The 13187-nt window shown below is 39.2% G+C and overlaps 1 protein-coding gene across 4 annotated transcripts in view; it reads right to left on the bottom strand.

Annotated features, from left to right (window-relative positions):
* COL14A1 (collagen type XIV alpha 1 chain) overlaps positions 1-13187 on the bottom strand; it is a 272810-nt gene that overhangs the window by 34953 nt on the left and 224670 nt on the right. For all 4 annotated transcript variants that reach the window (XM_049700664.1, XM_049700665.1, XM_033419891.2 and 1 more), the window contains 2 exons: positions 10180-10233; positions 9370-9441 (listed from right to left, as the gene is read on the bottom strand). In XM_049700664.1, coding sequence (XP_049556621.1) covers positions 9370-9441; positions 10180-10233 — 126 coding nt within the window. The remainder of the gene's footprint in view (positions 1-9369; positions 9442-10179; positions 10234-13187) is intronic.

Raw genomic sequence — 13187 nt, 5'->3', positions numbered from 1 at the left:
GTATAGTCTGAAGTCAGGGAGCCTGATTCCTCCAGTTCCTTCTTTCGTTCTCAAGATTGCTTTGGCTATTCGGGGTCTTTTGTGTTTCCATACAAATTGTGAAATTTTTTGTTCTAGTTCTGTGAAAAATGCCAGTGGTAGTTTGATAGGGATTGCATTGAATCTATAGATTGCTTTGGGTAGTAGAGTCATTTTCACAATGTTGATTCTTCCAATCCAAGAACATGGTATATCTCTCCATCTGTTTGTGGAGAAATCTTTGATTTCTTTCATCAGTGTCTTATAATTTTCTGCATACAGATCTTTTGTCTCCTTAGGTAGGTTTATTCCTAGGTATTTTATTCTTTTTGTTGCAATGGTAAATGTGAGTGTTTTCTTGATTTCACTTTCAGATTTTTCATCATTAGTATATAGGAATGCCAGAGATTTCTGTGCATTAATTTTGTATCCTGCCACTTTACCAAATTCATTGATTAGCTCTAGTAGTTTTCTGGTAGCATCTTTAGGGTTCTCTATGTATAGGATCATGTCATCTGCAAACAGTGACAGCTTTACTTCTTCTTTTCCGATTTGGATTCCTTTTATTTCCTTTTCTTCTCTGATTGCTGTGGCTAAAACTTCCAAAACTATGTTGAATAAGAGTGGTGAGAGTGGGCAACCTTGTCTTGTTCCTGATCTTAGTGGAAATGCTTTCAGTTTTTCACCATTGAGAATGATGTTTGCTGTGGGCTTGTCATATATGGCCTTTATTATGTTGAGGAATGTTCCCTCTATGCCTACTTTCTGCAGGGTTTTTATCATAAATTGGTGTTAAATTTTGTCGAAAGCTTTCTCTGCATCTACTGAGATGATCATATGGCTTTTCTCCTTCTATTTGTTAATATGGTGTATCACATTGATTGATTTGCATATATTGAAGAATCCTTGCATTCCTGGGATAAACCCCACTTGATCATGGTGTATGATCCTTTTAATGTGCTGTTGGATTCTGTTTGCTAGTATTTTGTTGAGGATTTTTGCAGCTATGTTCATCAGTGATATTGGCCTGTAGTTTTCTTTCTTTGTGACATCTTTGTCTGGTTTTGGTATCAAGGTGATGGTGGCCTCGTAGAAGGAATTTGGGAGTGTTCCTCCCTCTGCTATATTTTGGAAGAGTTTGAGAAGGATAGGTGTTAGCTCTTCTTTAAATGTTTGATAGATTTCATCTGTGAAGCCATCAGGTCCTGGGCTTTTGTTTGTTGGAAGACTTTTAATCACAGTTTCAATTTCGGTGCTTGTGATTGGTCTGTTCATATTTTCTATTTCTTTCTGGTTCAGTCTCAGAAGGTTTACCTTTTCTAAGAATTTGTCCATTTCTTTCAGGTTGTTAATTTTATTGGCATATAGTTGCTTGTAGTAAGCTCTCATGATCCTTTGTATTTCTGCAGTGTCGGTTGTTACTTCTCCTTTTTCATTTCTAATTCTATTGATTTGAGTCTTCTCCCTTTTTTTCTTGATAAGTCTGGCTAATGGTTTATCAATTTTGTTTATCTTCTCAAAGAGCCAGCTTTTAGTTTTATTGATCTTTGCTATCGTTTGCTTCATTTTTTAAATTTATTTCTGACCTGATCTTTATGATTTCTTTCCGTCTCCTAACTTTGAGGTTTTTTTGTTCTTTTTTCTGTAATTGCTTTAGGTGTAAGGTTAGGTTATTTATTTGAGATGTTTCTTGTTTCTTAAGGTAGCCTTGTATAGCTATAAACTTCCCTCTTAGAACTGCTTTTGCTGCATCCCATAGGTTTTGGGTCGTTGTGTTTTCATTGTGATTTGTTTCTAGGTATTTTTTGATTTCCTCTTTGATTTCTTCAGTGATCTCTTGGTTATTAGGTAGTGTGTTGTTTAGCTTCCATGTGTTTGTATCTCTTACAGATACAAACACATTTTCCTGTAATTGATATCTAGTCTCATAGCGTTGTGGTTGGAAAAGATCCTTGATATGATTTCAATTTTCTTAAAATTACCAAGGCTTGATTTGTCACCCATGATATGATCTATCCTGGAGAATGTTCCATGAGCCCTTGAGAAAAAAGTACATTCTGCTGTTTTTGGATGGAATGTCCTATAAATATCAGCTAAGTCCATCTTGTTTTATGTATCATTTAACACTTCTGTTTCCTTATTTATTTTCATTTTGGATGATCTGTCCATTGGTGAAAGTGAGGTGTTTAAGTCCCCTACTATTATTGCGTTACTGTCAATTTCCCTTTTTATGGCTGTTAGCATTTGCCGTATGCATTGAGGGGTTCCTGGGTTGGGTGCATGAATATTTACAATTGTTATATCTTCTTCTTGGATTGATCTCTTGATCATTATGTAGTGTTCTTCTTTGTCTCTTGTAATAGTCTTTATTTTATAGTCTATTTTGTCTGATATAAGAATTGCTACTGCAGCTCGCTTTTGATTTCCGTTTGCATGGAATACCTTTTTCCCTCCTTTCACTTTCAGTCTGTATGTGTCCCTAGGTCGGAAGTGGGTCTCTTGTAGACAGCATATATATGGGTCTTGTTTTTGTATCCATTCAGTGAGTCTGTGTCTTTTGGTTGGAGCATTTAATCCATTCACATTTAAGGTAATTATTGACATGTATGTTCTTATTAACATTTTCTTAATTGTTTTGGGTTTGTCTTTGTAGGTCCTTTTCTTCTCTTGTGTTTCCCACTTAGAGAATTTCCTTTAGCATTTGTTGTAGAGCTGGTTTGGTGGTGCTGAATTCCCTTAGCTTTCATTTGTCTGTAAAGCTTTTGATTTCTCCATCGAATCTGAATGAGATCCTTGCCGGGTATAGTAATCTTGGTTGCAGGTTCTTCCCTTTCATCACTTTAAATATGTCATGCCACTCCCTTCTGGCTTGTAGAGTTTCTGCTAAGAAATTAGCTGTTAACCTTATGGGAGTTCCCTTGTATGTTATTTGTCGTTTTCCCCTTTCGGCTTTCAATAATTTTTGTCTTTAATTTTTTTTCTTTGTCTTTAATTTTTGTGTATTTGCTTACTATGTGTCTTGGCATGTTTCTCCTTGGGTTTATCCTGCCTAGGACTCTCTGCGCTTCCTGGACTTGGGTGGCTATTTCCTTTCCCACGTTAGGGAAGTTTTCGTCTATAATCTCTTCAAATATTTTCTTGGGTCCTTTCTCTCTCTCTCTTTTCCCTCTGGGACCCCTATAATATGAATGTTGGTGCATTTAGTGTTGTCCCAGAGGTCTCTTAAGCTGTCTTCTTTTCTTTTCATTCTTTTTTCTTTATTCTGTTCTGCAGCAATGAATTCCACCATTCTGTCTTCCAGATCACTTATCCGTTCTTCTGCTTCACTTATTCTGGTATTGATTTCTTCTAGTGTATTTTTCATTTCAGTTATTGTATTGTTCATCTCTGTTTGTTCTTTAATTCTTCTAGGTGTTTGTTAAAAATTTCTTGCATCTTCTCTATCTTTGCCTCCATTCTTTTTCCAAAGTCCTGGATCATCTTCACTATCATTATTTTGAATTCTTTTTCTGGAAGGTTGCCTATGTCCACTTCATGTAGTTGTTTTTCTGGGGTTTTATCTTGTTCCTTCATCTGGTACATAGCCCTCTGCCTTTTCATCTTGTCTATCTTTCTGTGAATGTCCATTCCCTTGCCTCTTGCATGTCTATTACACACACATACACACACGTACATGCACACATCTTGCATTGCAATTCCTCTTGTATCTATCTCTTCCACTCCACCACCGAGGTGCTACCCTAACCATCTCACACCAGTGCATTTGCAACTTCCTTCTAGCTGGCTTCTCTAACTAAAAACCCTCCCTTCCAGTTCATCCTCTACACAACCACTAGTCTCATCCTCCTCAGATACTACCAGCATACAACTTAGAAAGCTCAGTGACTGTTGATTGATGGCAGCTCTTCCTCTATTCAGAAATCATTCAGTGATTCTTAGACATCCATGTGACAAAGTCAAAGTCCTCAAATTCAATGTCTCGTTATTTAGCCCCATCTTCCCCACCTCCTGCTCATCAAAATTACAACTTCTCATTCTCACAGACCTGGTCTAGTCAGTGTATAAAAACATTTGAAATGTGAGAAAGGTATTAAGCATATACCTTATAAATTAGGTATCAACAATAGGAATATTCTAATGTAATACTTAGTTCAAGTATCACCTATCTGACACTAAATTTTCATTGTAGTATAGCTACAAGTCATTGCATGGATTTCTCTTCCCTCTGTGCAGATGGTAAGACCTCTAATACTGGGGGCCATAACTTATATTACTTTATGTTTCCAAAACCACCTAGCCCATTTTTTGCATAAAAGAGTCACTTGAACATTCAACTAAGTCCAATATTAAATTTAAATATTTATTATAAATCTAGGACTGCTGCCTACTTCCTTTGCAAGCTTTGGCACAAAGCAAAAACAAAAATCAGCAAACAAGAATAAGTAACTCTTTCACATTTTTTTTGTGTGTGTGGGGTACGCGGGCCTCTCACTGCTGTGGCCTCTCCCGTCGTGGAGCACAGGCTCCAGATGTGCAGGCCCATTGGCCATGGCTCATGGGCCCAGCCACTCCGTGGCATGTGGGATCCTCCTGGACTGGGGCACGAACCTGCATCCCCTGCATCAGCAGGCGGACTCCCAACCACTGTGCCACCAGGGAAGCCCCACATTTTTAATATATTAAGAAACTGTTTGTAAGTACTAGTAGTTTAATACTCAAGCTGATTTTACCATGTTCCAAGCACTGTCCTCGATGTATTAACTCATTTAACTCTTATAACAGCCCTATAAAATGAAGTCATTTAATCCTTGTAAGATTCCTATGAGATAAATATATTTATTCTTTATGAGAACCCTATGAGATATTACTTCCATTTTACATATAAGGGAAGTGATGTACTGAGAAGACAAATAATTTGCCCAAGGTCATACAATAAGAAAAAGGAAAAGCTGGGACCTGAACCCAATCAGCTATGCTCCAGAATCTGCACTCTCCCCAGAACACACTACTGCTGCCACGAAAGAGAACACTGCTCAACAAATGTGCTAGCCAGAATCATCTTTTTCAGTGAAGATAATATTTTGCCTAATTAAATAATCATTTAAAAAGCAAATATATATCTCCCAAACCTCACAGCAGTCATTCAGAATTAGATTTTTGTTTTGTTTCATTTTGTTTGTTTTTTTCGAATGACTTATCATTTTGTTTGAGTCGTTTCTTATGATCTATTTTATCTTGAATATTTTTGTTTCTGAACCAATGTATTCTTTGATATTTCCACTGCTAGCTATCATTTATTAAGTTGTCTTGTCTGAAATGCTTGAAACTTAGAAAAAGAAACTACAGGGACTTCCCTGGCAGTCCAGTGGTTAAGACTCCACGCTTCCACGGCAGGGGATGCAGTTTCGATCCCTGGTTGGGGAACTATGATCCTGCATGCCACGCTGCGCAGCCAAAAAAACAAAAGAAGAAGAAGTAAAAAGAAAAAACACTACAGTGCAAACCTGAGTGATAAGGTAAATGGACAGCATCAGCTGTGGGCACCTTCTGGTATATAGGGATGGATGTATTTAACTGGGCCTGAAATTCCTCAAACTCAGCCTCACAATGCTTGTTACTAAGTAGCTGCAGGACATAGCTCGGCAGTCTCCAAGAAAGTCCCATTTAGTGACTATATCTGAATGGCAAGAAATTATTTTTTATTCCAACTTCTCTGACATTTTTTCTTTGATTTTTGCAAAGTAAAACAAAAACAAACTAAAAATTCCTGAGTTAAGGTTCATAACTCCACCAAAGTATGCTTTGAGGGAAAACACACATTCCCTGTACATGTAGGCGAGAAAAAGTGGCACATTTTCCTTTAATTTCAGGAACCCTTGAAATGTAAAGAAAAGAAAATACAGTAGCTACATTCATAGATTCACAGAACTTTAGTCCTGAAGGCAAGAAGAATGATCTCATGGTCCAAGCTCCAAATATTAGATGTCTGCTAACCAAAATCAAAACATCCCTCATTCGGCTCTGAATGTCTCCCACATCTGACCCCAATCTGTAAGAATAACCTTCTCCTACTTACCTGCACATCAGCCTGACTGGAAGGCAATCATACCTTCATTCTTTCTTTTAACAAACACTTATTAAGTACCCTCTATGATACTGAGCTGGGGTCTAGGAATCAGAACATGAGTATGATAAAATTTCTGCCCTCAAGGAACTCTCCTTTCGTGGAGAGATGGACATCAATAGTTGAAATGAAGTCTCTCAGCCTGAGGACATGAGGGTGGCCTCACACCGGAAGTGCACAGTTTAAGAGAGATAATAGCCAGAAGCTCACCAGGTAGAGAAAGGAGGAGAAAGCAACCCAGACAAATGGAAGAGCATCCCCAAAAGGCAAAAAAAAAAGTGTGAAACAGGATGGCATATATTGGGGGAGCTTTAAATAATTTGGGGTGACAACTCCAAGGGATGTTGTCATACCTCCAAGAGAAAGGACGATGCCAGATCAAGTTGGAGGGTAACGTAAGGGCCCATCGTCAAGGGCTAGGTATACGTGGCTGAATATTTGGGCCCTATCCCCTGGTGACAGGGATCCACTGAGGAGATTCAAGCCAGGAAATGACACAACATTTCTCCTGCAGTTCTTCTGAGAGGGGAGATACCATATTTTAGCTTATGTTTAAGCCTCAGGTAGGAATTATGACCACAACAGCATTAATGCCCATTCTGTCCTGGGAAGTCAGCAGCTAAAAGCAGGGTTCATGAAAGCAAACATTTTCCTGGCACCGACTATAGGAAACACACTGCTATTTTCAGTGGGGTGGTGTGTCTTTCTTGGTCTCTTTCCCTCCCGCCTTCCTAGACAGACATCCATGGGAAATCAATCAAGGCCTTTACACCGTGACACTGAGCCTACTTTACTAGACACGCCAGTCTGGCAGCCAGTAGGCATATGGCTCCTCCCAGCCCAAAACACAGGGAAAAGTCTGGGCTGGACGGTTCAGAGAACAACTGGCTTTTGAGAGAATACCCAGTGCTGTCTCTGATATAAATGCCACCATCATTGGCCCTTTTCTGTTGATTTATAACAATAGAAGATAATATTATTAACGAGTGTTTTATTTCCAGGAAAAAATGTATTGCTATTTTTCTATGCCCCATATTTAAAGTCTATTCCAGAGCTACAAAAGGCCAGATGGATAAGCAGGGTGGGGTCCTACTTACCTAATGTATTTCATATCTCACTCTACTCCTCCCACACCCCACTGTTCTCTCCCAAGTACTCCTAGAGCCTGTTCTTTCCTATCGCATTCCATCCCTCTGCAGTTAGGTTCAACCCAGCTTGGGTTAAGGGAAACTGCACAAATACATTTGTTTATTGTCTAACCAAGTTAAACCAGTGTTTTGGTTTTTTGTTTCACCTTAAGGTGCCTCAAAGTCTTTGCTATCCTAAAACTTGTCATGACTTTCTGAGAAACAGATTTAGTATACACTGCCTCTGAGACTTCTTTCCCAGAACCCCTTGCTCTCTGAGCCCTGCTGACATATTCTGGAACTCTTGTTTCCTGGAGCACATTTTGGGAAGTGGACTGAAGCCTGGTAGCAGAGATAATAGAAAAAGATGTGTGAGGATAAAGCAATCAAATTTTCTTCTGTGACCCATTAGCGATTTGATATGAAAAGAGGAGATCTAAAAGGTTTTGCACCATGAAAATGTAGCTATCTTCCATAAGTATATGGCTTTGTAAAATGACAACTAAGGAGAGATTTATTTGAGTGTGCAAATTGGATGTGTTTGCTAAAATCTGGAGGCATTTTTTATGTTCATGTCTTATGTGTGTTTGTGTACCTGCATATGTGTCATGTGAATCACAGCCTAGAATAGGACCCTGAGGGCAAAATCAGTTTATTGAAACGGGTTTCAAGAATAAAGAGCGACTATCTGAGTAGCTAGAGGGAGAGAGTTTCTTTCTGAATGAGAACCAATGTTTCTGTTATGCCTTCTTCAGTGTGGTAGGCAGAAAAAGGCCCCTGAAGTGTTCATGCCCTAATCCCCAGAACCTATGAATATATTACTTTATGTGGCAAAAGGACTTTGAAGTGTGATTTAGTTAGGATCTTGAAGTAATGTAGGGAGATTATCTAGGATTATCTGGGTGGCCCAAATGTAATCACATACATCACTCAAAGCAAAGAAACTTTCTGGGCTATGTTTGGGGGAGATATGCTTATGGAAAAATGGTCAGAGAGATGTGACACTGCTGACTTCAAAGTGGGCCACAAACCAAGGACGGTGGGAAGTCTTTAGAAGCTAGAGAAGGCAAGGTAACAGATGCTCCCCTAGAACTTCCAGAAAGGAAAAGCTGACACCTTGATTTTAAAACCCAGGGAGACTATATCAGGCTTCTGACCTACAGAACTGTAAGATAATACATTTTTGTTGTTTTAAGCCCCTGAGATTGTGGTAATTGTTATAGCAGGAGTAGAAATCTACTTCATTAACTTCTCCTACCCTCACCCTTCAGATTTCACTGTTCCACGAATCCTTAGCACATCTGCAATGTATATACATTGACACTTCTCAATTGCTTTAGTTTATGGATACAGATTTGGTACCTCGCAGATAATATCAGAAGGCTGACTAATAATTACACCCAGAAGGAACAATTTGCAAGTCGCAGAAGATGCCAAGTGTGCCTCTGGAGGCTGTACTTCAACAACCTTATTTTACAGACGAGGAAACAGGCCCAGATAAGCTCATCTGTTTCTCCCCCATCCTACCCCTACCCCCTCCACTGATCACATTTAAGCACCAACCTAAGAGATTAGAAGCACAAAAATGGGAGGTAATTAGTTCCATTCACTGGGCCTTCATTTACACCACTATTCGCGAATGTGTGAGTGTGTGTTTTAATGGCAAAGTCTGTCTTTCTCGCAGAGTTTAGAAAAGAAAAATCTCTTCCCATTTTCACTAATCCTGGACTTTCTCCAGCCTTGTATTTCTCACCCAGGAGACAGGTCTAATTAACAGATAGTATTGTACCCAGTCCCTGTAAAGATGGCATTGAGTTGACTTAGCCAAATACAGAATAACAAACAATGGAAATATATATAAGCAGAAGCTTAGCTGCAGATGATTCCCTGTTGGGACCATTTGTCTTTAGCCATGATATATGCACAGTCTGATCTTAATCTTTATCCTATAGGAGATTCTCTGTGTTCCTCATGGATTCCCACAGAATCCAGTCCTGAAAAAAACATTTTGACCAAAGAAGATGCTGTAAATTTAAACACATAAATAAACCAGAGGGATAACTGGGCAACCATCCTGACTGGCTACAGCCACATACTCACAGGTGGTCCGAGGGCGCCTTGGGGTCCCATGCTTCCTGTGATTCCTGGGACTCCAGGGGCTCCGGGAATGCCCTAATAGACAGGAATACGGAGCAAAGGTGAGGACTCACTCATTCTCATCGAAAACAGCTAGCTCTCAAGAGAGAGCAGCAAACATGCACAGTTAACCTCACCTCCCCGCCCAACACCAAGTCTTCCGGATTCACTGCTCATTCCTGTTTCCAACTAACGTACCACAGAAGTAAGGAAGACAATTTTGGAAAAGTCTCCACTCTGTCGGTTAGATGTAGTTCTTTCAAATTCAAGCCTTTTTTAATATATAGTAGTGACATATACACACTACTATATAGAAAATATATAATCAACAAGGACCTACTGTAGAGCACAGGGAATGCTACTCAATACTCTGTAATGGCCTATATGGGAAAATAATCTAAAGAAGAGGGGATATATGTATACGTATAACTGATTCACTTTGCTGTACACCTGAAACTAACACAACATTGTAAATTAACTATACTCCAATAAAAATTTTAAAAGAAAAAATAATTCAAGTCTTATCTGTGTCTAATAAAAGTAAATCAATGCAGGTGATCTTATGGCAAAGTGGCTCAGAGGTAGAATAATCAAGCCACATGGATACATTATTTTTTAAGGATGTTTTAGGAAGAGCTCTGTACCAAGGGATGAGTTGTCACACTATAGCAAAGATGGCCACCAAGGTGAAAGGTTTGGCAGAAGAAAATCTCACAAAAGAGATGAATTGCTTTAAAGCAGTACTACATCCCAGTAGTTCCTGGAAATACTTACAATTGGCCCTGGTGGTCCCGGAGGGCCAGAGGATCCATCCTTTCCAGGAAAGCCCTGGGGGAAGAAAAACATGGTGTGTCAACTATGCAGTTGCTTTACATGGCTTTCAGAAAAGGTGCACTTAATCCCATTTAATATCTGGGGGCAAGTCCTGTCATTTACTCTGGACTTCCAAGGATTCACTGCTTTTATACCCTTCATGGGAATTGTTCTTGGCAAAGACTTTTGTGTCTGTTGGCTCTATGAAATTGTCCGATGTAAGAATTTTAGGTGTAAGAGATACCACTTACAAACATAAACAGGAACTTGTTTCCAGAAAGTGTTTTTTATTAAACTAAGCATAACAAGTGAGAAGGGAGATCAATTCTGGTCATTAATGACCAGCCAAAAAGACGAATTAGTGTCTTTCTGGACCTAAGGGAGTTTGGGGCAGGGAATCCCTATCACAGGAATCTATATTACAAATTAGGAGTATTACAATATCTGCAACTCTACAGCTCTTCAGGAGCTGCCTGGGGGAAGTATGGGGGGATTTCCTGCTGTAATGATACAGTTTTGACTGCTGAGCAGGTTTACTGAATGTGTGTACATGTTTGCTTCCCATTCCATGATGGAAGAGTTTAAAGCAGAAAGCAAACGATGTTCTTTATAAAAGTATCTTCCTCAATGATTGAATGTGTGTATGTGCATGTTATTTTTATGTGAACATTAAAAAAAAATAGAACAGCTGGGGTGACTTACTCTCAAAAGGTTGTAGTTCTTAATTGTGGGTGCTGGTCCTTCCAATGCAGTTAAAAACATGAGAGAGGATCTTCCATCTGAATTTTATAATAAGTTTATAAAATTTTGTTCAAGACATTACATACTACTACATGGAGAAATGGACTTTTCATCTTGGGATTTGTCCCCTACTAGAATAACCCATTCTCATCTCAAGTCAACTCAAACCAACATCTCCTGGCTTCCTTGCTGCCTCTTCCAATTCCCTTTCTGAAATGTGTGCCACTTTTCCAGTGAGCTGTCTTTTCCATTTATCTGGCTCATGAAAATCCTTCTCCTTAGGGGTGCCCATCCACATTCACCTTATGTCTCCTTATGTCAAGGTATCAAATAAAAGAGAGTCAAGATGAGGCTGGATGAAAGGAAATGGTGTGAGTTGGGAGAAAAGGTACGAAATGAAAGTTGGCATGAAGAGGGGGTAGGATAGGAAAAGCAATGGTCAGCAAGGCCCTTTCATCATGCTCTCAAGCTCGAATACTAGAAAGTCTTTAAACCAGCTAAGGCAGAGGATTCTAGAACCCAGCAATCTTGATGGTTTTCCTTTTCTGCCTGGGCACATTATGAGGTAACATCTCCCAGCCTCCTGTTCCAGCAATTCTGTTAGAGCCATGGGGCTGAGTTCTGGCCTGTGGAAAGGGGCCAATTCCACTTCTGGTTCATAACAATTTCCTATGGGTAATCCTCCACTTTCTTTTCCCCTTCTTTAACAACTTTAGGGCCCACATGTTGAAGATCAAAGTGTCCCAAGACGGAAAGACCTTGAGTCCCTAAGTGACTGTATGGATTAGAGACTAGCTCCACCCCACAGCCCCACTCCTCTACCTATTCTGTCGACAGCACTGGCTGTGACCAAACAATAGACTTTATTTCATTTCATTTCATTTATTTTTTTTAATTGCTTGAAACCACTGAGATTTTAGGGTCTTTGTTGTAACAGTTATCCTATACTAATATAAAGGCTAGTGTTTTTTTTCTCTACTACTCCTATTCATTCACTTTAGTTATCCATTCAAAAATATTATTAAGTCAGAAAGCTTCAGTGATAGGCCCTGATACAGATTAAATTACACACACACATACATACGTACATACATACACACACACACATACATCCTTCTTTGGATCTGCTAGCTAAACAACAAAAATTAATACTGACATAGGTTGAAAGAAGTTATTTTACATGGAGTTTAAATATAGCATATCCAGGAAGAGGGTGTAAAAAAATCAGAATATGTAAAAGAAAAACAGAACCTTAGAACTCCTCCAGCCCAACTCCCTCATCTGGTCAGTGAGAAAACTTAGGAGGCCTTACCATTAAAAAAAATTTTTTTTAATCTACTATTATTTTCTAGATGAAGTTCACATACGAAAAAAAGGGACTCTGAGCACACAGTCAATAATTTAAGAAGACATTTTTCAAAGGACATCATTTGCTTCCTGCCTTAAAACTCTTCCAGCACTGGAGGGGAAGCAAACACACACTCGTGTGTAAGGCCATATATGACACACAGCCAACACCATGGCCCAGCAGTCAAAAGTATAGCATTGCTGCAGGAAGCCCTCCCTGACTCTTTTCCAGGCTGTGTCCAGAGAGAAAAAAAATCTCAAAAACAAGCAAGGGCAATTTTATTCAGAGGGAGGCAAGCCATGTCATACTTTCTGAAAAGAAAACTGTATTATTCCAAGGAAGACCTGCAGGAAATAATACATTGACTCCCCTCTCCCAATCATGTTTACAAAGCAATGATCTGTCAGCGTTCTTCATCGTGGCTCTGGAAGGATGCTCTAGAGAACAGTTTTGAATTCACTTGTTTTACAGACACCATGCGTGTATCATCTGGAAGCGAAGAGGATGAAATGTCGTTCTTATATAGGAGCTAAATTGGGCCGAGAGGCTATTGCTTCTGTGCGATCAAATCAAAAGAAGAGACTACATGTTTGTTCACTCTGTGTTCTTCCACCGAAAACACATCCTCAGAAGCTGAGATATCTTTTTTTTTTTTTTTGAGGGCAGAAATCATGTCTTATTCACCGTTCCTTTCCTAATTCCTCCCTAGCACATGGTTGGCACAAAATAGGTACTAATAAAAAGTTAAATTTGAATAAAATTGAGGCACCTGGAAGAAGTGCTCTGGTTATCATGTATAAAATACATTTATCATTTATAAAATAAATAAATATGATTTGCAGGTATAATTAGTCCAGAAAAGCATAGGGTGGGCTGAGGG

This window comes from Orcinus orca, chromosome 17, assembly GCF_937001465.1.
Source record: "Orcinus orca chromosome 17, mOrcOrc1.1, whole genome shotgun sequence".
NCBI classification, from domain to species: Eukaryota; Metazoa; Chordata; class Mammalia; order Artiodactyla; family Delphinidae; genus Orcinus; species Orcinus orca.
Note: the sequence above shows the minus strand (reverse complement) of the source record. Positions and strands in the feature narration are given on the sequence as shown.